A 25,235-nucleotide genomic window follows, 5' to 3' on the forward strand; every position below is an offset into this window, starting at 1 on the left:
CTCTGAAATGACGCCAGCAATTTGATGGCTTGACAGTTCAGTTGAGAGCACAAGCATGCCTTAAATCGATAGGTTTAGTTCAGCTATAAGCAGATTCATGAAGTATCAGGTTTTGGAAACAAATTCAAACCACTCCACAGCTTTCAAATGTAATGCAAACTCATGAATGCCACAGGATTGTGTTGTGGATATATGAGTACAAGTAGAGTTGCACTGGCTATTAGTGCTTCCACCTACTATTTTCTCTTTTTGCATAAGCTTTCATTGTTAACTATAGCTTATTTTTTGCTTGTACTGTTATCACAGTGCTGTATTTCTCACTTGGGTGGACAAGCAGAAAAGAAAGATTTAAGGGTTTTGAGATCTCGAGGCTAGAGACAGTAGCTACAAGAGAAAACATATTCAGATAACGGGTAATATGGTATGAAGGCACTGGAAAGTACAGTGCTTCCGATCGTGATATGACCATGAGTCGTATTTTACATTATAAATGGGAAAAACATGCAGTAATTGCCATGACTGGCACAAAACAAATCAATGTAATGCAATCAACCCTGTGTTTCCTGTTATCTGTTTCGTGGTGTGGATGTGCGTATTTATCTTTTGTCCCTGACTCTATTCATCTGTACAAATGGATTATTATCTGTGCCAGGCCTGTACATTCTCCAGCACATATATCCATATGCATTTGCTATTGATGCTGATAACAGAAATAAACAAGATCAGCTCACAAGGCTTTCTAGATTAATCCCCTCTTTGCTATACCTTACTAACTAAGCCATGACTTACATCAATAACCAAATAAGCTTCTTTAAAACCAGAGAAATGACTTCTGGGTAAATGTAATTTTGCATGGCAGGCCTGTAGATGATTTTATCGCCTACTATGTGTTTGTACCTTTACTCAATTACCTAACACATTAATCAACAAAACTGTTGTAACTTACTGCAGGACCACAGGTGGGTGTTTATAGTCAGCAAAAACCATATAATACTTAGCTACCTTGTCATCAATAATAAAGTGGAAATTGGGCTACCTATCAGGTCTATCAAACAGCACGATAGCCAACTGAAGGAACTTGCATCACAAGCTGCTAATTGCAACGTAGCAACTTAGCGTTGTCAGTAGTGATAAGCCATACTGTCCTAGGTTCAGTTTGGCAGGGGTTCGCTGAACTTTAAAGAAGTTGGATGCTGAATCCAAACCCCATTAAAATCAATGGGAGACAAAGTTATTACATTAAAAAAGTAAATTTTCTGGGCTAATATATAAGGAGGAAAAATAGCATTTGGATGTGGAGTGAGTGCTACCCTGGGGAACATGTTCCCTTGCAAAAAACTTTTTTAAAAATTCCATGCAGTGATTTTTCAGAACTTACATTTACAAAGAAGAAAGCGTTTTAAATTTCTGACAAATGACATCTCCCTCTAGCTTCTTATTTGAAAATAAAAAGAATGGCACATAGACCCTACAAAGTTCTCCTAAAATACACAGCAGACCCCTGGGGGTCTGTTATGTGTTGTGGGGGAACTTTGGAGTTGTCTGTGCATGTGTTTTGTTTTTTTATTTAAAAAGATACCAGCAATGAAGTTTTCTTTTTTGACAATTTAAAGTATCTTTCTTTTTAAATGTCACAGCGAGAAGGAAAAAAAATGTGTAGAGCACCCCATGCCCCCCAAAATGCATACAAAAACCTTGGACTCTGGTATGGATTTTGAGGGGATACATCATGCATGAGGTCCCCCTAAAAATCGAAATCAGGCCCTTAATCTGAGCATTCAGCCTAGCTGGCCAGGAAAGGGGGGACCCCTCCTGAACCATACCAGGCCACAAGCCCACAACATGTTGATGAGGACCTGGGAGACCTGCAGGTGGAGGAGGCTTATCAGAATCTGGAAACCCCCTTTAATTTTAAGGGGGCCCCCAAATACCGCCTCCCTCCAATGTGAATGAGTATGTGATACGTAACCTAGAAATAAAAACACCCATACATTTCACAATTCCTTTATTAGCCACTTGCCAACCAGCAACAATACATTTACTGCTGGTTGGCTGCTCTCCCAAGCACAGCGGCGTACCTGTACATCGCAGTGAACCTCCTGGGAGGACAACAGGCAGGTGTTTTCTTCCCCCGTTCCTGGAAAGTTCTAATAGACGTGCAGTGACATTTGCATTTAACCCCAGTCCAGGATGACCCCAGATGTTCCATTGTGACCAGGGGAAGGAAGTGATAGACCTATGCTGCACCAAACCTGAGGGACCCCCGGAGGACATCAACATCCGATCCGAATGCCCCCTCATCTGATGTCCAGCTGACCCTGGATCCTTATATGCGCATATTGATTGCGCTTCTGGTTAGTAGGCAATCTTACCATTTCTTCACTGGATATCCCACTGGATTTTTGAATAGAACTGTCACATGAGCACTTCCCATTTTCAGCAAAGGGCCTGTTTACCTAGGACTGTGCTCTACATTTTGCCCTCCTAGGACTGTGCTCTACATTTTGCATAATCATATCAGAATTTGTGTTGATATTTGTATGTTTTTTAGTGCTGCACTAGATCTTTTTATTTTTTGCTTACATGGGGAGCAGTGGGAAGATAGTGTGGGAATTTTTGTCACCCTTGTTTAGTATGAGGTTGCATTTGTACATGGACAACTTTTATGCAAACATGACACTTTTTAGACATTTGTCCTTTAAGAAATTGGCTGCTGTGGAACCATACGACCTAATCGCAGGGGCTTCCCTCAACGGCTCATTAACACTCCACTTAGAAAGGGGGAGACATCTGTTTGCAGAATGAAGAACTACTAGCAATATAATGAAAGGACAAATGTGATGTATTTATCCTGTCTTCCAGTTACCCAGACATGATGGTCCAAATTTACAGCTGTCGCTGAAAAGCCTCTCTGCATCCATGACTATAATCTAAATTTAGGAGGTGTTGACATCAACAGCCAAATTATTAAGATGTATTTAGTCTCCCACAGGGTTAGACACTGGTACAAAAAAGTGTCTATATATTTATTTCAATTGGCTCTATACAATGTGTTTATTTACAAAACTACTGGATCCTTCCTAAAATTTCAGGAATCAATCATCTCAGCCCAAAGTTCAAATCCAGATGCAGTTAGATGGCTGCATGATAGGCACTTTCCAGATGCCCTCCAACCTACCCCAACACAAAAGTCACCCCAAACAGATGTTGTGTCAGTGATAAATGCAGAATGCATGCTACCCATTTTTTTGTACCTCCCGTCCTGGCCAACCTGGCCTCTGCATCAAGGACTGCTTCCGTCGCTTCCACACGGTAGTGTACTATTAGTCTAGGGTACAGTATGACATAGTATAGGGATCCACACAATTCTGCATAGGAAGGGTCTCTAAAGATTATAGGCAGCCAGGAAACCGTCTATCACATCTTGAGAGACCATACAATCAAAGGCTGGAAAAGTTATTGTTATGAAAAGTTGAGTTACAATAAAAGTAAAAAAGTAAAAGTAAAAAAAAAAAAAAGTTTTCTTTTCATTGAGTTAATGTTATATTGTTACTCTGTGTGATATTGGTAACTGTTGTTTGCTTTGCAGGAATGCCAGCCAGCTGCAGCTCAGTGTATTCTGACAGCAGCAGGCTTCTGCTGACAGAATACATACATCAGTGCCTGCAGCACTGCAGGGGGAGATTTCTCCATTTGCAGTTAAAAAAAAGAATGTGTACACCCAGCATTAGGAGTGTGGGGTGTTCAGGGGGCGGTAGCTCCTATGCTCAGCATATAGTTTTGGCAGAGATTTCTTCATCCTCATCAATCGATGTGAATAGTAGAATCTGTTTCAGCCCACAGATTAATGAAAAAAAACATTATGTGCATTCCAAACAGAAGAGTGGGTGCATGAGTGTCAGAAGCTTCTAATGTTGGGCATACACTTTTTCTGCCAGAGATATCTTCATCTACATCAAGTGATGTGAATGGAGGAATCTTTTTCTTTTTCTTGTTTAGCCTGTTAGCTGAATGAGAAAAAGAACCTATGTGTACATCCAACATTAGAGGAGTGGGTGTGGCAGAAACTTCTAATGCTGGCCATACAATATTTCTAGGGTCCCTAAAATACCAGGACATGTAAAACACCCCCCAAATTACCACTTTTTGGAAAGTAGACACCCCAAAGTATCTGCAGAGAGGCATGTTGAGTCCAAGGAAAACTTTATTTTTAAGTTTTTGAAAAATGAAAAAAATAAATCTTTTTTTTACACACAGTTGTCACTTTAATGAGATATTTCTCACACATGCCATGGGTATACATGGAAAAACACCCTAAAACACATTCTTCTACTTCTTCAAAGTATGGGGATACCATGTGCGAGAGACTTTTTGGCAGCTTAGCCACGTACAGGGTCCCAAAATCCAATGAAATGAGCACCTTTAGGCTTTCAAGGGATTTTAATTACGCATTGAATTTCCTGACTACCTATCACATTTTCAGAGGTCCTGAAATGCCAGGACAGTACAAACACCCCCAAACAACCCCTTTTTGTAAAGTAGACACCCCAAGGTATTTGCTGAGAGGCATGCTGAGTCTTTGGAATATCTTATTTTTCGCTGCACGTTTTGTAAAATGAATTTTTTTTTTTTACATAAAGTTATCACCGAGATATTTCTCACACACACGGGTATACACATTCTGCTATTTCTCCCGGGTATGGGGATACCACATGTGTGAGACTTTTGGGAGCCTAGCTGCGTACGGGGGCCCAAAATCCAACGAGCACCCTCAGGCTTTCAAAGGGTGTAACTTGCAAATTTGATTTCCTGACTACCTATCACAGATTCGGAGGCCTTAAAATGCAAAGATAGTACAAACACCCCCTCCCCCCCAAATGACCCCTTTTTGGAAATTAGACACTACAAGGTATTTGCTAAGAGACAGTATTTTGCAGATCATTTGTTGCCACAAGTTTTTGGAAAAATAAGGAGGAAAACGAAAAATGTATCTTTCATTTTCTTTTTTCATTTTTCAAAACCTTGTGACAAAAAAAGAGATGTGTAAAATATTCACCATGTGGTATGCTGCAAATTTGCACCTGACTTGTTTTTTCACGTGTTGGGGTACATTGCAGCCCATTATTTTTGAATGGGCTGCCTAACACAGCAAGTTGCCACAATGCACCATAAAGGGCGTTGACACAATTCTTGCAGTGCAGTGTAGTGTGGTGGGGTGTGCATGAGTCCTTACCTAAGCATTATATCATTTTAAGAGAGGTTCATGCATAAAATAGCAGATACATTGTATAAAATCTTTTATATACATAGTACTCCAGTAAAAGTGACAGCTATACATGTGTTAAATAGCATGTATCCACTTACTTTTCTAGTCTGCACATCCACTCTCCAATGTTGTAACAGCTAAATGGAAAATATTTATCTACATAGCTTAATTTGATTAAAAAAAAAACATGTTGAGGCATGTATGGTGGCTTACCTTGTTTATTTTGTTGGTTTTGGGAAGGGTTTGGCTGACATGGAGGTCTGAATACCGAGGAGGTTTTCTCAAAGGATTGTTGATATCACATGGTACAGATTCAGTCCTAACTAGCCGCGCTGAAATTAAAAAAAAAATTATGCAGTTAAGTGTTCTATTGTGGTGAAAATAAATCAAGCAACTGACAATGTGACCTTTATGCCTTTTCTTCAGAAGTTTTAGATGCCTTTTCATTCACTCCAAAATTTGCCAAAATATGGCCCAACATCAAAAATATACATCAAATAGAGAAACTACAACAAATATACCAGTGGTGTAACAATAGCCATAGTAGTCCATGAAGTGGCCATGCAGCCTGGGGATTAATGCTGGTCCCACAATGAGGACTATTGAGGCATTCTAAACATAGAAAGTCTTTGTGCATGTAAAGATAATACAACTTCGGAGCTGTATCATTAAGGATCACAGAGATTGCGGTTTCCAGCCAAATAGAGCTGACATCAGACTTACAGGAGGATACTTCTAAGTCATTGCCACTAGTTACATATCCCCTTTGCAGGCTATACAGTAAGGGAAATATGTGCCATAAAAGTGCAATTAAGTGTCAAAGAAGTGTAGAATTATACAGTAAATATATGCAGTAATACTAAAAATTATGTCATAATCAAAAATATTATTATGGTATTATTGCTACTTGTTCTGTATATCATCACTGTGTTGAGTCGGAAGCCATCTATTGGATGTTCACTGCAACTGCACCTGTTTTTATTATTCCCTTCAACAAGAACAGGAAGTGTCTCATGTTTGTTAAGAATAAAGATTTCCCGTCCACCAATGCAGTTCCATTTCAGCTTCTAGAAGAACACCAGTGAAGGTCTCCCCTATTTTCCCTTTGATACACATATGCCTGTAATTTCTTTCATTGTGTTTGTTAAAGTCACATACATTGCTAGATCACATTTCAATGTATTTTGTAGGCAGCTGTTTGTAAGAATCGCAGTCATTGTGTGCATTTGTGGGAGACATGTCTCCAAGCATATTTTAACTTCAGTTTATGTGAGTGTATTGCAGTTTTACAGAACTATTCAGTAACTATTAAGTAAATTCAGTTTTGAAATGAAACACAGTGCTGATTCTGTCAGTTTTGTTAGCTAGCTGTCAGCTAACCATTAGTAGTACAGAATACTACTGCTATTTTTTTTTATTTTTACTGACTACAATACCACCTCTTTCAACATTTATTCTTTGTATTAGTGAAAGGGGTGGGAGGCTTAGAATTTACACTGAGGTGATTAAAAGTGATTGTAAATGTATTATTTTAAATAACAAGCATGTCATAGTTATCTGCTCTGTGGAATGGTTTTGCAGGTCCCCTGCTAGCGCTCTTGCCTCCTCCTCCCTTCAGAGTGCCCCCATAGCAACTGGCACTTGTGTGGGCTTAATCCTGAGCTGGGCTTTGTGAGTCCATTGGCCCTCGCAGCATGGCTCTGCCCTGCCCCCTTCTCTCACTTCACAGGCTGTGGATGACAGCAGCAGGAGCCAATGGCTCCCACTGCTGCTTCCATGTCCAGTGAGTAGAGAGAGAAAGAGGAGAGAGCAATGATGTCCTTTTGTTCCCTGACAACTTATGTCCACAGCACTGGTCCCTAGTAGTGTACTGACCAAGATGACAGTTATCCTGCCTGCTACCTGTCCTTAACTTAGACATACTGTATCGGGTGGTGCCATCAATATTTGCCATGGGGCCTTGTGATCTTTAGTTATTCCCCTGGTATACACAGTTCTTTCACAATATTTACATTTTAATAGGTTGGTGTTCTCACCTATATCTATACTGCCCCTGAATTAGCCTACAAATAGCCCTGTTCAGTCTTTCATTGTCAGAGTACATTATTACCACACTATGGAAATACTGTATACCACATTAAATGATAAAGACTATCATGCAGAACTAATACTGGAAACAATAAGACAACTATGTTTTTTCTGTAGGTTTCAGCATATGCTTATTTATAAAATATGTTTCATAATATATTGTTTCTTTCTAAAAACTACAGGTCAAGAGTGTCAAAAAGAATGAAAGGTGTTAAAATAGACAAGCAGCTAGATACACAGTTTTGAAAAAGTCATGACTTAGAGCTCACACAGGGTTAAAGCGGAACTTTACCCATAACAACTTTAAATACAAAAAAAGTTGTTCATCAATGAACATACATTCCACATTAATGCTACCAAAATGAGTGTGTGTTGTAAACTGCTTCCAGCTTTGTTCCTGTTTCTTCTAGCTGAAGGCTGCCATTTTGCTGAAGCCCAGAGCCCTTGAGCAGCAGTAAACCTTCAGGCTGTCATCAGATAGGCCTCTGAATTTTCGGCACAGTACCAAAAAATAGAGAGATCGAGAGCAACCGAGAATATGCAAATCAGGGTGAGACAGTGTATTACTGGATTTTAAACAGCACATGTATGTATTTTTAAAGTTTTACAAAGCTGTACCTGCAAAAAGGGCCAACATGAAGTGATCAAGCAGGACCCAATTTTCTGACTTAAGTTCCACTTACAAGTACAAGTACTCTCTCCCCATGTCTATGTGATGGCACTATGTACATAGGTGGCCAATCACCAAGCACAATCACATTAAAGGAAAGAGAAAAAGTCACATGATTCCTATACCTAAAATACTTGCTATTTTTCTTTATTCCCAGCAGCCACATGGAACAACAAAGAAGAAACAGGAAAGTGAATATAAACAGTAGGCAGTCAGCCATTAAAGTGAACCTGGTGCATTTACCTGCATTAGCAAATCACATATACTGTTTAAAAGAAAACAAATATGTCTTCTCAACAAGATTTGTTTGTTTCATTTGTTATTTTTAACACTAGAGCTGACACTTACCTCCTCGGTGTATGATTAGTAAATGACATGGAGGAGCCTCTTTGGTGCATTTATTGTGGCACTTTAATCTAATAAGGAGACAGGAAAAAATAGAGACATGAAATATATATAGCAATAAATCAATCCGCAGAACACTGGAATACCTCATGTATCTCCATATTAAGAATTACCAGTGTTAATACGGCATGTTCTCCAACCACCAATCAGATTCAAACCTGCCCAGCTAAATTCTGAAAATCTGATTGGAAGCTGTAGTGTCACTTTTTCATACTGACATGTTGATACACAAGGCCTGGTTTAAGCCATCTTTCCCTACGTTGCACGTTTCATTTCCCAATAGCGGCAAAGGTCAGTAGCTTGAAAATACAGGTATCACATCTTAATTTATGCTGACAATAAAATATGATTCATTCACTATTTGCATTTGAAAATAAATCATATACATATTTCTAATCTCAGTGGAGAGCGGTGAATAAAAATGAGCTGCAGGATGCATTTCTAAAAACTGTTCCACAGAATAATTTTGTAGAAAAAGTAATGTTCTACATTGTAACCAATCTTTTTTCTGTCAAATTTCCAATTCAGACTAGAAAATGAAAGCAAATATCCCAACAACATTACTTTTCTTAACATTCAAAGTCACCTGCAGAACAGCATTCATGAACGTTCACCATTTTAACTCATACATTTGCACAAAGTAATGCCAGCTGTAAAATGATGGGTTAGAAATGGATAAGGAATTTCCAACTGTAAGAGGGCCTATGTGACAGAAGTGTGATTTTAGATCTAATTTTCCATCTGTCTATTAGGTGGCCCGAATTACCTGGCTAACCATTATCTGCTCATATATCATATGGCATAAGTGTTAAATTAACAAACGTGGTAAATTAAATTCATAGCCCATAGAGGTCTGGTTACAATAAATAGTACCTGAACCATGTTTGGACATCTGATAAGCAGAGGTGTGAGGAGGCATAGACTGTAGCATCAAACACTGAAAAAAGGGTTCTCATAGGCAGCACTCATAATGCTAGTTTGAATATCAATAGCTGCTGGAAATCTATGGCGGGGGGCAAAAACACTGGAGTTTGGCTTCTCATTCTTGATATAACTTATACACTAAAAGTCTGTGGGGGCATTAAACTGTTACGATGAAACCAATACATTAATAATTACTGCAATATGATGGTTTGTATTGTTTCCCTTTCTTTTGTATTTAATTTAATTTTATGTGTAATCAAGGCTTTTTTTCTCAGAGAATAGGTGCAGGAACTCCCCACCTTTTGAGTCACCCTGTCTCCGCTCCTACCCACCTCCAAGCACCATCCCTTGGTTCCATCCCCTACCCACATCCTAGTACCACCTCTTTAAGAGAATACAGAACCAAGTATCATTTTGTGCTGCTAAGTAATTTGTATGTAATGTGTTAATGATAACTAGAAAAGTAGTAAAATACATTAAATCCCCTGCAGCCAGCAACAATAGACCCCCACATGACAAAAGACCCTCCTCAGCAACAATGAACCCACCACAACAAAATACCACCCCAGCAACAATAGATCCACCCCAGCAATCATCCCAGCAGCAAAAACAGATCTCCCAGCAGCCAGCATCAATAGGCCATCCAGTCAGAAACAGTAGACTCCTCCCTCAATAGGAGATCCCTCCCAGCAACAACTGATGCCCCAGCAACTCTCCCACAGCAACAATAGACCCCTCATGCAAAAATATATTCCCACCAGTGAAAATAGACCCTCCAGCACACCCAAAACACCCCTTTCCATTACATACTGTACATTCAGTGCTGGAGGTGCCGGAACTGTGCTCCCCCGCATTCTCGCTAAAAAAAGCCCTGTGTGTAATTGTTTTTTCTTTGTTCATCCACTATAATCCAAATACTATCTGTTGGAGATGTCAGGTGATCAGATAATTTAGATGTGGTCAGTCAGAATTTGCCCTTTGGGCCAGGGCTGCATGTCCAAGGATTAGGACCAGGACAAGACGAGGAGAGAGCGGAGGAGGTACAGGATGTGTTCTCTCTCCTCTCCAGCTTCACACTCTTTAGCACTGTTACATCAGGACTGTGAAATCAGATTTTGCAGTTTGTTTACCTGCCCCCATCTCCTCCCAGCAAAGAATGTGGGTAGGGGTTGAGTAAAGAAATTCTGTAAAATCCCGATCTCACATACAGCAGTGTCCCCGAGCCGCGATCCTATTGCCCTTCAACAATGGCATCTCTTAAAGCAGCTGCCTGCAAGTGGTTAGATATCAACTTCTCCTAGGCTCCTCCTCAGCTCTGACCTATCAAGAAAAGAAGAAAAGGAAAAAGTGTATTATACAGCCATGTGCCGCGCTGTATCTGAGGTCTGTGTGGTTGAGGTAAGGGAGCAATGCACTGGGGATACAAGGGGGAGGAAGGTAGAGTAATTTGTGGTGAGAAGGAAACTATTTGTACTAGGATGGGGGAAGGAGAAGATTATTACTTCTAGGTGGGAGGATTGGGGGGGGGTAATTTGTGCTAGTAAGAAGGGAACTCTGGCAGTGGGGGGATTGTGCATGGAGGGGTAATGGGGGGGGGGGGGGTGACAGAGTAAGATTTGTTCTAGTAGGGGTCATTTTCAGCTCCTCTGGTGCAGTTTCACCTCCTACCTTCTGCCCACTGTTGCCAGCATTAATAGCTGGTTGCTAGGGTTGCCTCATGTCTAGCAACCAACCATGTGGTTCGCCTGCTCTAGCATTCAGTGGAGGAGAACAGAACTTCCTCCTCCAGATTTGGCTGCTGCATGTGCCCCGCCTTTCTCCCTGCTTCAGGTGTAGTTGAGGGCTATGACAGAACTGCAGTAACTGCACCGCATATAAAAAAAAACCTCTGTGTTCCCAGGCCCACCAAATTCTGCAGACTTAGACTCACCACAGAATTCCGGCTACTCCCATCCAGCCTTCTGTAAGGGGGACATATATGTGTATGGGGTTATCTCTTTGCTGGATTGAGCTGTCTCTTTGCTGGATTGAGCCATTTTGTTGCTGAATATTTGGGCATATCTCTTCTGAATATATGGGGATATCTATTTGCTGGATTGGGACATCTCTTTGCTGCGTATATGAGGATGTCTCTTTGCTGAATATATGGGCTGTCTCTTTGCTGGATTGGACCATCTCTTTGAATATTTAGGGATGTCTCTTTGCTGAATATGTAGGGGATGTCTCTTTGCTGGATTGGACCAACTCTTTGCTGAATATAAGGGGCAGTCTCTTTGCTGCTCCCTGGCCAAAAAGAGCAGTAAATTCCTTACTGTTAAATTTTGAAAGCACTGATGACTTGGAATACAATTTTCATTTTTATATATTAAGCTGTAAGAGTGTTAAAATAAAAGTGGATGCGCTGAAGGACTTGTGGGATGGCCAGTGGGCAGATTCCATGGGTCGGCCAGTGGGTGGGCCCTGGGGAATGTTGGTGGCCAGGCCTGGGGGGGCCCAGACCTAAAGCTGTGTAAGGGGCCCCAACATTTCTGATGGCTGCCCTGGGTAGGATTGTGGTTACTAACTACTAAACGATATGAGATGAGTTTACAGGCGAGGAAAAATTATGTGAAGATGCTACTAAGATTTTGCAATCTACTAGTAGAGTGTAAAGTACTCTCAGATTCCATACATTTTTGCTAAGAGAAAAGAAGAATCTGACATAGCACGGTGTGGTACAGTTGCTGCTGTGTATCCCATGTGTGCTGTGTGTACATTGACAGCCCTCCCATTATGAGTTATAAATTACAGTGACTGAAGCAGGTTAAATATAACTAAAAGACTGGATGAGAATCTTATATCAGCAGCCAATGGCCCAAATCAAACTTGGGGGGACTGCTTTTTCTGCTTTATCTTCTGCTTTTTCTATTGGGAGGAGGACCCATCAGGGCTGCCCACTCACTCCGGCCCTGTTTACCCTTTTAGTAGAACCCATTGCTAAGGCTTTTAGGCGTTCTGGTCAGTTTGAGCAAAGAAAAACATCAGTGAGAATGGTGTATAAAGGATTCTTTGAAGCAACACTTCAACGTAATTAATTCTTATTTTGGCCACTTCCTACAATTACGTAATGCTATCTCTTCACAATTTGGTAGTTTCCCTTTGAATGTACAACAATTTGGCATAGACTCGCTCCTCTGAGAATAAATACTTAAAAAACCTTTTAAAATTTTTATAAAGCTCCACAACCTACAATACATCATGGATTAGATGCCTTAAGTACCTCCTGGAGAGCTGAGCTGCGGAGCTTGACAGGGAGGATTGGGAGGACTTATGGGATAACCCATTTTTTGCATCTAGTATCTGCTAGGGATCGGTTGGTTCAGTTTAAAATCCTACATAGATTCTATTTAACTCCCCATACTATAGATTGCTCCTCCCATTGCTGGCACTGCCAGGCAGAGCCAGAAGGTTATATTCACGTGTTATGGTCTTGTCTAGCTCTTTAAGGTTTCTGGTCAACAGTCCACCAATTTGTTACACATTTAACTACCATCCCTATTCCACAACAGGCAGATGCATGTCTCCTAGGGTTGGTAGAGGCCTTGGCCCACACCAGGGCTGTCCACACATTACTGGGGTTATTGTTATTTTATGCTAGGAAAGCTATTCTACTTAAATCGAAATCTGTACTGGAAATCACACCCTGGGGTTTTGAAAACTGTTGGTAAACTCCGTATACTCTTGTACAAAGAGACATAGTTATCAGGAGGAAGTCCACAGAAATTCAATAAAGTATGGGGCATCTGGTTAGATTCTGATGCCACCACTGCAGACCAGTCAGACTCTGTGGCTGCTGCGGGTTCTACCTGAGCCCTGCCTGGGGGATTCTGTGGCAGCCTCCTAGTCTGTCTGTGCCAATCATACATGGTCGACTCTTAAGGAATGTGTTATTTTGATATTTTCCTTAAGGGGTGGTGTGGGGAGGTGAACCTTGAGATGATCTACTCCTATAAAACTGGGCCGAGAGGTGTGTGGGGTATCTGTGCTTCACAAGTAGCAAGAAGGGAATGTTAACTATGTTTTTCTTGTAATTGTTTCTATATTATTGCACTAGAACTGTTGTTTCTGCATTGAGCTGGGGTATGTCCCTATTGCTCTGTTTTGTACCTTAACCTTTTTGAAAACAATAATGAAAAAGAATTTTCAAAATATAACTAACAGACACAGAAACCGGTAGATGTCAGTATTTGTAATTTGTAAAATGGATTGCTCAGTCTAAACTGCCTGGCCCTATTTTTTGTCCCAGTCCGGTCCTGATCACGTCACATGGCAATATCAACTAACATCTGTGTTGATGAGTCAGATCTGCAAGTGTATGGCTACATTATTAGGCAGTGCACTAAATGTAGCAGTGCCCAATTAAAATCCCTAAATGTATGAAAAGTAAAAAAGGGTATCAGTCTAAAGATTCAAATCTCAAACAAATCTATGTAGAAAAGAGTATTTCTGTTATTACAATGGCTGGAAGTCATTTTGGTGATATTGACTTTCATGAGAAAAACAAAATATATTTTTTTCTTGTTAGATAACAATTCATTAGATATACAGTAAAACAGATGAGAGCACAGATGGTTAAGATATATATAGATTAAAGCAAATTCATTCAATTAATTGCAAGTGACACAACAAACACTAAAACAAGTCACGTGTTCAATGTGGTATTTGTATCCTTCTAACACATTCTATAATATGCAAATAATTATTGTTTAATGTAATACGCTATAATTAAGGACACAAACATGCCAGATCAATTTGAGATCAGATTATGGTCAGTTTTAGTGCATACTACTCCATAAATGCTTTGCAAACTGTCAAATGCAAACAACAAATTCCAGTTGTGCTAGCCTTTATTCTGGCCATACACACTGCAGTCTTAAGAAAATGTCAACCAACTCAAGACCTATTTCAACGTTGAAGTCAATGAGAACGCAAAAGTAGCTTGATGCAGTGAATGATCTCCTAAACTGATCTGAGATGCAACTGCAAAACATAAGTCAGCAAGCTGCATTTGCCAGTTAGCAAAAGCTCAAAGCCTGTTGATGCAAGCCCTTAACAAGTTTTGACTGCAAAGCAATTAGGCAGGTTAAGGCACCCTACCACCACTAGACTTTTGCAATTTTATTTTAATAAAAAAACTCAGTATAGACAACATTTAAAACAGAAATGCATTGTATGAAGAGGCAGTAAAGTACAACCCTGGGCAGAACTGCATAACAGGAAGCCTGCATGCCTAATGAAAAAATACTGCTGCCCTAAGGTACAAATATAGTTACAAATTATTGTGAAGCAACTTGTGAGTGATTGAACATTGACTGATTAAATCATTTCAATTGTGTTTGACAGCAAAACTGCAAACATCCATTAGACTGTTAGCATTTTGGGTACCCAATAGAAGGGGTCTTTGGTAGGCCAGGATGTGGTTTGGGTGCTTAGGGGATACTCTGGGTGTCTATTCATCTCCACTAAATTACCTCTAATAATCTTTAATGATGAATGTAAAAGGTATGTAATAAAATATACACAAGGCAAGTCATTTGGGGCAATTTTTTGGCTATGCAACTGTTCCATGTTTGAGTAAATTTGCCAAGTGTGAAATAGCTTAATGCTAAACAGCAGACTGAAAAAATGCAGCCACCCCTATTTTTATACTGTCTTTTCTGAGTAGTCAGAAGAAGAAAATTGCCATTTTTGTACCCCTTTTATAGTCCCAGACATTAAAACTAGTGATAAACCAAATGCCTAAGGTTCAGATTTGGGGTAAGTTTGCAAACTTAATGAGCATTCCAAATGTGATCCTTATTTTTAAAAATTCAATTTAGTCTTGAGCACCAATTTTAATAATGCTTAAAGTGAAACATTAAAAAACACAATTCCTTTAAATAACATGGCTGGGGGATCTGTATGAGGTATACCACCTACCACAGCAAAAGTCACATTTACAGAAAAAAAGTAGTTTAAACTGCCTGTTAATGAAAGTTCCCGGCTGCTTTACTCACAAATGGGATTTCCATCATCTATACCAGACTCTTATTCTAAAGGATAAGTCAGCTATAGATGTTAATGGCCAACCCCACACAAAAAAATTGTCATGGGGTGCCCTCAAAAATACATACCAGACCCTAATCTTTGTTGAGGGTCTGGTATGGATGTCAAGGGAAACGCCATGCAAAAAAAAAAAAAAAGAAATCAAAAGCGCTGATTGTCCTCCAAAATCCATATCAGACCTTTATCTGAGCAGGGGGATGAACGTGCATTCCCCTGAACCTTACCAGGCTACATGTCCTCAACATGGAGAGGATACATTGCCAGGCAGTACCTTTCTAGCAGAGCACTTTGCCCACTGTTGACGAGGACAAGAGACTCTTCGCCACAAACCTGGCCCAGTGGTTGTGAGGGCTTGTGGGAGGGGGATTTTTTGCAACCTAGAAGACCCTTTAAAAATAAGGGGGGCCTCAGATACTGCCCCCCACCCTAGATGAATGAGTAAAGGGCACCTAGTACCCCTACTCCTTCACATAAAAAAAGTAAATAGTAAATAAAGACACACACCTTTTCACAAGCCCCTAATTAAAATATTAAAAAAAAATATTTCCCACAGCATAAATCCGTGCTAAATCATGTTGTCAGCAATGAATATCCATATCAACCACACACAAACCTGCTAAAAAACATTGACCGAAGAAACAATATGTATTCAAATGGGTCAGGTACAGATTCAGGGGGGAGTCTGCTTTTTGTACTCAAAGAGATTGTGATGGAATTCGGAGGGAAATCCATGCCAATGTTTTTTGTTTTTGTTTTTTTGTGAAGTCCTACCTATGATTCATACTAGACCTGAAAAGCTTTGTATAAATTTCGGGGAGGACTCAACTGTGTTTTCTTTTTTTAAACTCCTGTCCCTATTTTTACATTCACCTGTCAGCCAGGAATCTGGATAGCTCCCTGGCTGTAAGGACTCTAGCAGCAGCTGGCTCCCTAACAACCAGGATCCCTGAGCAGGAACCTTAGTAGTAATGGTGGTAATAGTGCTGTTAAATGTTTCACTTCCTCCCGCAGTTGGAGGTTCAGCTCTGCCAAACTCTCATTTTGCCTGGCCATTTGCTAAACCTCAGAAAACCCAAACTAACAGCTCATCCCTAATTAGAACAGAAAGCTGCATATAGCCAGAAGCTCTAAAGTCTGTCCTAAGCCTGGACACTGTATTTAAAAGACATGTGAAGCCTAAATGCATTTTTTAAAATTGTGAATAGAGTGGGGAGGTTTAACTTTAAATACTGTCCAAAAGACACGGTATAAAGTAAAATAGAATGTCCTCAAATTGGGGGCAAATCCCACATTTGTCAGCTGTCACTAGAACAAGCATCACCAATAGAAGGTTTTTCCTTGGGTAACATCCTTAAAATATTTGATTTACAATTATTGTTTTTTAAGTTAATATATTTTTCAAGCTAATATACTTTATTTTTAAACTGTTGTTTTTATATCTTTTAACTTTTTATTTTATGTTTATCTTGGTTTTACAGTAGTAGCTGCCTGCTTCATGGCTGGCTTTGTCTGACTGCAACTTTCCAGTTGTCTCTTAAAGGAATATTCGCTTTGTTGTGCTCAGCAGTCAGTAAATTTCACTTTGAGCTACTAAGGTCTGTAAATATAACCTAGCTAGAGATGAGCGAAGTATTCAAAAATTCGATTCGACTGATTCGGCGAATTCGTGGAAAAATTTCGATTCGAGTCGAATATATTCGCTGCGAATTTAACTTATAAAAGGGTGTTTCTAGGCTTCAGAGAGCCTTTATATTAGTGCAGAACACTGTACCTTTAATTTAAATGCCCTTGGAGTCTGCTGGGGAAGAGAAATAATACTGACAGTCAGTATGACATGCAGATGAGTGCCGTCGATCTTAGAATCACCGCACACTTCACTCATTTGGGCAGTCACGGGGCCAAAACCAGAGTGTGGAGCCACAGTGTGGCGGTGGAGGCAGCAGCAATGGGAGGCCATACAGCACCCTATGACAAAAATGGAAACCTCCAGCAGTGTGAGGAGACCTGAAAGTGGCACATGGCAGAGTGTGGCGATGGAGACAGCAGCAATGGGAGGCCGTACAGGGACCCATGACACACTCTGGACCTGGCAGCAGCATGAGGAGGCGGTATAGGGGCCCATGACAGATTACGGGCCTGGCAGCAGCATGAGGAGTAGGTACGGGGGCCCATGGCAGATTAAGGGCCTGGCAGCAGCAATGGGAGGCCGTACAGGGACCCATGACACACTCTGGACCTGGCAGCAGCATGAGGAGGCGGTACAGGGGCCCATGACAGATTACGGGCCTGGCAGCAGCATGAGGAGTCGGTACGGGGGTCCATGACACACTCTGGACCTGGCAGCAGCATGAGGAGGCGGTACAGGGGCGCATGACAGATTACGAGCCTGGCAGCAGCAACTTGGACAGGAGGACGTTCAGCTTCTGCACCGTCGGGTGCGTGCTCGCAAACTGTTGTCTCTTAGAAACGTATTCCAAGAAAGACTGCTGACGGAATCCGTGAAGAGGAGTAGCAGGAGAAGGAGCATCTGAACGAGCGGAATATGCGAACAAGCGACAACAGGGGCCCATGACAGATTACGGGCCTGGCAGCAGCATGAGGAGTCGGTACGGGGGCCCATGGCAGATTACGGGCCTGGCAGCAGCAATGGGAGGCCCGTAATCTGCCAGCACCCTATGACAAAAAATGGAACACACCAGCAGTGTGTGAGGAGACCTGAAAGTGGCACATGGCAGAGTGTGGCGATGGAGACAGCAGCAATGGGAGGCCGTACAGGGACCCATGAGAGACTCTGGACCTGGCAGCAGCATGAGGAGGCGGTACAGGGGCCCATGGCAGATTAGGGGCCTGGCAGCAGCTATGGGAGGCCCGTAATCTGCCAGCACCCTATGACAAAAAATGGAACACACCAGCAGTGTGTGAGGAGACCTGAGAGTGGCACATGGCAGAGTGTGGTGATGGAGACAGCAGCAATGGGAGGCCGTACAGGGACCCATGACACACTCTGGACCTGGCAGCAGCATGAGGAGGCGGTACAGGGGCCCATGGCAGATTACGGGCCTGGCAGCAGCAATGGGAGGCCCGTAATCTGCCAGCACCCTATGACAAAAAATGGAACACACCAGCAGTGTGAGGAGACCTGAAAGTGGCACATGTTTGGGGCATGATTCATGGCGGATTTAGTCAGTTGTGTCAGGAACTGGTGGTTTGAAATCCAGACTAATCCACGCCTGATTCATTTTCACAAACGTGAGTCTCTCCACACTTTGGGTGGACAGTCGTGTCCTCCGCGGAGTTACAATACCTCCTGCCGCACTAAACACGCGCTCCGATGCCACGCTACTGGCCGGGCATGAAAGCCTTTCAAGGGCAAATTCAGCTAGTTGGGGCCAAATGTCAAGTTTCATTGCCCAGTAGTCAAGGGGATTGTCTACCTCGGTTGGCAGGGTGCTGTCCAAGTAGGCCTAAGCCTGTTGTTTGAGGTCCTGCTCCAGGTCCACCTGATGCTGCTGCTGCTGCAGCTGGTTAGTAGTGTCCTCACTGCGCTGGTGAAGAAAGCTACTCATCATCGACTGCAGACTGAGGCAGCCGCTGCTGGTGGAGCTGCCACTGCTCCTACCACCCCACCCCTCCCCTGCTGCCATGGCAGCGGAACGCGAGCGCACAGGGCCCACAGTGTCTGAGGAAGGACGTTGGCGCAGAAAGGCAGAGACCAGCTGACTACATAGGTGGTTTTTATAGTACGTTATTTTGGCCTCCCTCTCAGCAGGTGTGAAAAAGGCCACCATTTTTGAACGGTAGCGAGGGTCCAACAAGGTGGACAGCCAAAAGTCATCCCTCTGTCTGATGGTTATTATTCGGCTGTCGCTACACAAGCAAGCGAGCATGCTATGGGCCATTTGTGCCAAGGAATGCGAGGGACTCCCTGCCTCCATCTCCACAGCATACTGCCACGGTGCGTCTGGGTCCTCTGTCTCCTCCTCCTCCTCCTCTACCAGATGCTCCTGCTCCTCCACTCCTGTCCGCTGAGTGGAAAAACCACCCATTTCACTCAATAATTCCTGAGCACCAATGTCCTCCTCTACCTCCTCCTCTTCTTCCTGTCCTGCCCCCACAGGGGTCATGTGGCGTTGAGATCTGTGCGCCACGTCTACCGCACCCTGACCAGCCATTGTTAACAGCATTTGTTCCAGGACGTGCAACAGAGGAATGACGTCGTTCATCCCATAGTCCTGCCGACTCACGAATAGCGTGGCCTCCTCAAATGGCCTGAGCAAGCGCAGGTGTCACGCATGAGCTGCCAATGGCTGACATCTAAGTTACACAGGGAGTACCTTTATCCGCTTGTAACATCAGGAAATCTGTGATGGCCTTTCGCTGTTCGTAAAGGCGGTCTAACATATGTAGGGTTGAATTCCACCTTGTTGCAACATCACAGCATGAGGAGTCGGTACGGGGGCCCATGGCAGATTACAGGCCTGGCAGCAGCAATGGGAGGCCCGTAATCTGCCAGCACCCTATGACAAAAAATGTAACACACCAGCAGTGTGAAGAGACCTGAAAGTGGCACATGGCAGAGTGTGGCGATGGAGACAGCAGCAATGGGAGGCCGTACAGGGACCCATGAGAGACTATGGACCTGGCAGCAGCATGAGGAGGCGGTATAGGGGCCCATGGCAGATTAGGGGCCTGGCAGCAGCTATGGGAGGCCCGTAATCTGCCAGCACCCTATGACAAAAAATGTAACACACCAGCAGTGTGAGGAGACCTGAAAGTGGCACATAGCAGAGTGTGGCGATGGAGACAGCAGCAATGGGAGGCCGTACAGGGACCCATGAGAGACTCTGGACTTGGCAGCAGCATGAGGAGGCGGTATAGGGGCCCATGGCAGATTAGGGGCCTGGCAGCAGCTATAGGAGGCCCGTAATCTGCCAGCACCCTATGACAAAAAATGGAACACACCAGCAGTGTGAGGAGACCTGAAAGTGGCACATGGCATGAGAGACTGTGGACCTGGCAGCAGCATGAGGAGGCGGTACAGGGGCCCATGGCAGATTAGGGGCCTGGCAGCAGCTATGGGAGGCCCGTAATCTGTCAGCACCCTATGACAAAAAATTTAACACACCAGCAGTGTGAATAGACCTGAAAGTGGCACATGGCATGAGACACTGTGGACCTGGCAGCAGCATGAGGAGGCGGTACAGGGGCCCATGGCAGATTAGGGGCCTGGCAGAAGCTATGGGAGGCCCGTAATCTGCCAGCACCCTATGACAAAAAATGTAACACACCAGCAGTGTGTTAGACCTGAAAGTGGCACATGGCAGAGTGTGGCGATGGAGACAGCAGCAATGGGAGGCCGTACAGGGACCCATGAGAGACTCTGGACTTGGCAGCAGCATGAGGAGGCGGTATAGGGGCCCATGGCAGATTAGGGGCCTGGCAGCAGCTATAGGAGGCCCGTAATCTGCCAGCACCCTATGACAAAAAATGGAACACACCAGAAGTGTGAGGAGACCTGAAAGTGGCACATGGCATGAGAGACTGTGGACCTGGCAGCAGCATGAGGAGGCGGTACAGGGGCCCATGGCAGATTAGGGGCCTGGCAGCAGCTATGGGAGGCCCGTAATCTGCCAGCACCCTATGTCAAAAAATTGAACACACCAGCAGTGTGTGAGGAGACCTGAAAGTGGCACATGGCAGAGTGTGGCGATGGAGACAGCAGCAATGGGAGGCCGTACAGGGACCCATGAAAGACTCTGGACCTGGCAGCAGCATGAGGAGGCGGTACAGGGGCCCATGGCAGATTAGGGGCCTGGCAGCAGCTATGGGAGGCCCGTAATATGCCAGCACCCTATGACAAAAAATGGAACACACCAGCAGTGTGAGGAGACCTGAAAGTGGCACATGGCATGAGACACTGTGGACCTGGCAGCAGCATGAGGAGGCGGTACAGGGGCCCATGGCAGATTAGGGGCCTGGCAGCAGCTATGGGAGGCCCGTAATCTGCCAGCACCCTATGACAAAAAATGGAACACACCAGCAGTGTGAGGAGACCTGAAAGTGGCACATGGCAGAGTGTGGCGATGGAGACAGCAGCAATGGGAGGCCGTACAGGGACCCATGAGAGACTCTGGACTTGGCAGCAGCATGAGGAGGCGGTATAGGGGCCCATGGCAGATTAGGGGCCTGGCAGCAGCTATGGGAGGCCCATAATCTGCCAGCACCCTATGACAAAAAATGTAACACACCAGCAGTGTGAGGAGACCTGAAAGTGGCACATGGCAGAGTGTGGCGATGGAGACAGCAGCAATGGGAGGCCGTACAAGGACCCATGAGAGACTCTGGACTTGGCAGCAGCATGAGGAGGCGGTATAGGGGCCCATGGCAGATTAGGGGCCTGGCAGCAGCTATAGGAGGCCCGTAATCTGCCAGCACCCTATGACAAAAAATGGAACACACCAGCAGTGTGAGGAGACCTGAAAGTGGCACATGGCATGAGAGACTGTGGACCTGGCAGCAGCATGAGGAGGCGGTACAGGGGCCCATGGCAGATTAGGGGCCTGGCAGCAGCTATGGGAGGCCCGTAATCTGCCAGCACCCTATGTCAAAAAATTGAACACACCAGCAGTGTGAGGAGACCTGAAAGTGGCACATGGCATGAGACACTGTTAACCTGGCAGCAGCATGAGGAGGCGGTACAGGGGCCCATGGCAGATTAGGGGCCTGGCAGCAGCTATGGGAGGCCCGTAATCTGCCAGCACCCTATGACAAAAAATGTAACACACCAGCAGTGTGAGGAGACCTGAAAGTGGCACATGGCAGAGTGTGGCGATGGAGACAGCAGCAATGGGAGGCCGTACAGGGACCCATGAGAGACTCTGGACTTGGCAGCAGCATGAGGAGGCGGTATAGGGGCCCATGGCAGATTAGGGGCCTGGCAGCAGCTATAGGAGGCCCGTAATCTGCCAGCACCCTATGACAAAAAATGGAACACACCAGCAGTGTGAGGAGACCTGAAAGTGGCACATGGCATGAGAGACTGTGGACCTGGCAGCAGCATGAGGAGACGGTACAGGGGCCCATGGCAGATTAGGGGCCTGGCAGCAGCTATGGGAGGCCCGTAATCTGCCAGCACCCTATGTCAAAAAATTGAACACACCAGCAGTGTGAGGAGACCTGAAAGTGGCACATGGCATAAGACACTGTGGACCTGGCAGCAGCATGAGGAGGCGGTACAGGGGCCCATGGCAGATTAGGGGCCTGGCAGCAGCTATGGGAGGCCCGTAATCTGCCAGCACCCTATGACAAAAAATGGAACACACCAGCAGTGTGTGAGGAGACCTGAAAGTGGCACATGGCAGAGTGTGGCGATGGAGACAGCAGCAATGGGAGGCCGTACAGGGACCCATGAGAGACTCTGGACCTGGCAGCAGCATGAGGAGGCGGTACAGGGGCCCATGGCAGATTAGGGGCCTGGCAGCAGCTATGGGAGGCCCGTAATCTGCCAGCACCCTATGACAAAAAATGGAACACACCAGCAGTGTGAGGAGACCTGAAAGTGGCACATGGCATGAGACACTGTGGACCTGGCAGCAGCATGAGGAGGCGGTACAGGGGCCCATGGCAGATTAGGGGCCTGGCAGCAGCTATGGGAGGCCTGTAATCTGCCAGCACCCTATGACAAAAAATGGAACACACCAGCAGTGTGAGGAGACCTGAAAGTGGCACATGGCAGAGTGTGGCGATGGAGACAGCAGCAATAGGAGGCCGTACAGGGACCCATGAGAGACTCTGGACTTGGCAGCAGCATGAGGAGGCGGTATAGGGGCCCATGGCAGATTAGGGGCCTGGCAGCAGCTATAGGAGGCCCGTAATCTGTCAGCACCCTATGACAAAAAATGGAACACACCAGCAGTGTGAGGAGACCTGAAAGTGGCACATGGCATGAGAGACTGTGGACCTGGCAGCAGCATGAGGAGGCGGTACAGGGGCCCATGGCAGATTAGGGGCCTGGCAGCAGCTATGGGAGGCCCATAATCTGCCAGCACCCTATGTCAAAAAATTGAACACACCAGCAGTGTGTGAGGAGACCTGAAAGTGGCACATGGCAGAGTGTGGCGATGGAGACAGCAGCAATGGGAGGCCGTACAGGGACCCATGAGAGACTCTGGACCTGGCAGCAGCATGAGGAGGCGGTACAGGGGCCCATGGCAGATTAGGGGCCTGGCAGCAGCTATGGGAGGCCCGTAATCTGCCAGCACCCTATGACAAAAAATGGAACACACCAGCAGTGTGAGGAGACCTGAAAGTGGCACATGGCATGAGACACTGTGGACCTGGCAGCAGCATGAGGAGGCGGTACAGGGGCCCATGGCAGATTAGGGGCCTGGCAGCAGCTATGGGAGGCCCGTAATCTGCCAGCACCCTATGACAAAAAATGTAACACACCAGCAGTGTGAGGAGACCTGAAAGTGGCACATGGCAGAGTGTGGCGATGGAGACAGCAGCAATGGGAGGCCGTACAGGGACCCATGAGAGACTCTGGACTTGGCAGCAGCATGAGGAGGCGGTATAGGGGCCCATGGCAGATTAGGGGCCTGGCAGCAGCTATGGGAGGCCCGTAATCTGCCAGCACCCTATGACAAAAAATGTAACACACCAGCAGTGTGAGGAGACCTGAAAGTGGCACATGGCAGAGTGTGGCGATGGAGACAGCAGCAATGGGAGGCCGTACAGGGACCCATGAGAGACTCTGGACTTGGCAGCAGCATGAGGAGGCGGTATAGGGGCCCATGGCAGATTAGGGGCCTGGCAGCAGCTATAGGAGGCCCGTAATCTGCCAGCACCCTATGACAAAAAATGGAACACACCAGCAGTGTGAGGAGACCTGAAAGTGGCACATGGCATGAGAGACTGTGGACCTGGCAGCAGCATGAGGAGGCGGTACAGGGGCCCATGGCAGATTAGGGGCCTGGCAGCAGCTATGGGAGGCCCGTAATCTGCCAGCACCCTATGTCAAAAAATTGAACACACCAGCAGTGTGAGGAGACCTGAAAGTGGCACATGGCAGAGTGTGGCGATGGAGACAGCAGCAATGGGAGGCCGTACAGGGACCCATGAGAGACTCTGGACTTGGCAGCAGCATGAGGAGGCGGTATAGGGGCCCATGGCAGATTAGGGGCCTGGCAGCAGCTATAGGAGGCCCGTAATCTGTCAGCAACCTATGACAAAAAATGGAACACACCAGCAGTGTGAGGAGACCTGAAAGTGGCACATGGCAGAGTGTGGCGATGGAGACAGCAGCAATGGGAGGCCGTACAGGGACCCATGAGAGACTCTGGACTTGGCAGCAGCATGAGGAGGCGGTATAGGGGCCCATGGCAGATTAGGGGCCTGGCAGCAGCTATAGGAGGCCCGTAATCTGCCAGCACCCTATGACAAAAAATGGAACACACCAGCAGTGTGAGGAGACCTGAAAGTGGCACATGTTTGGGGCATGATTCATGGCGGATTTAGTCAGTTGTGTCAGGAACTGGTGGTTTGAAATCCAGACTAATCCACGCCTGATTCATTTTCACAAACGTGAGTCTCTCCACACTTTGGGTGGACAGTCGTGTCCTCCGCGGAGTTACAATACCTCCTGCCGCACTAAACACGCGCTCCGATGCCACGCTACTGGCCGGGCATGACAGCCTTTCAAGGGCAAATTCAGCTAGTTGGGGCCAAAGGTCAAGTTTCGTTGCCCAGTAGTCAAGGGGAATGTCTACCTCGGTTGGCAGGGTGCTGTCCAAGTAGGCC

The 25,235-nt window shown here is 45.2% G+C and overlaps 1 protein-coding gene across 2 annotated transcripts in view; it reads right to left on the reverse strand.

Annotated features, from left to right (window-relative positions):
- KSR2 (kinase suppressor of ras 2) overlaps window positions 1-25,235 on the reverse strand; it is a 645,462-nt gene that overhangs the window by 201,962 nt on the left and 418,265 nt on the right. For both annotated transcript variants that reach the window (XM_089677203.1, XM_089677211.1), the window contains exons 8-9: window positions 8,373-8,440; window positions 5,480-5,598 (exon numbers count right to left, since the gene is read on the reverse strand). In XM_089677203.1, the coding sequence (XP_089533329.1) occupies window positions 5,480-5,598; window positions 8,373-8,440 (187 nt within the window). The remainder of the gene's footprint in view (window positions 1-5,479; window positions 5,599-8,372; window positions 8,441-25,235) is intronic.

Source organism: Staurois parvus, unplaced genomic scaffold (genome assembly GCF_062004578.1).
Source record: "Staurois parvus isolate SC_StPar_1 unplaced genomic scaffold, SC_StPar_1.0 ptg000014l, whole genome shotgun sequence".
Lineage (NCBI taxonomy): Eukaryota > Metazoa > Chordata > Amphibia > Anura > Ranidae > Staurois > Staurois parvus.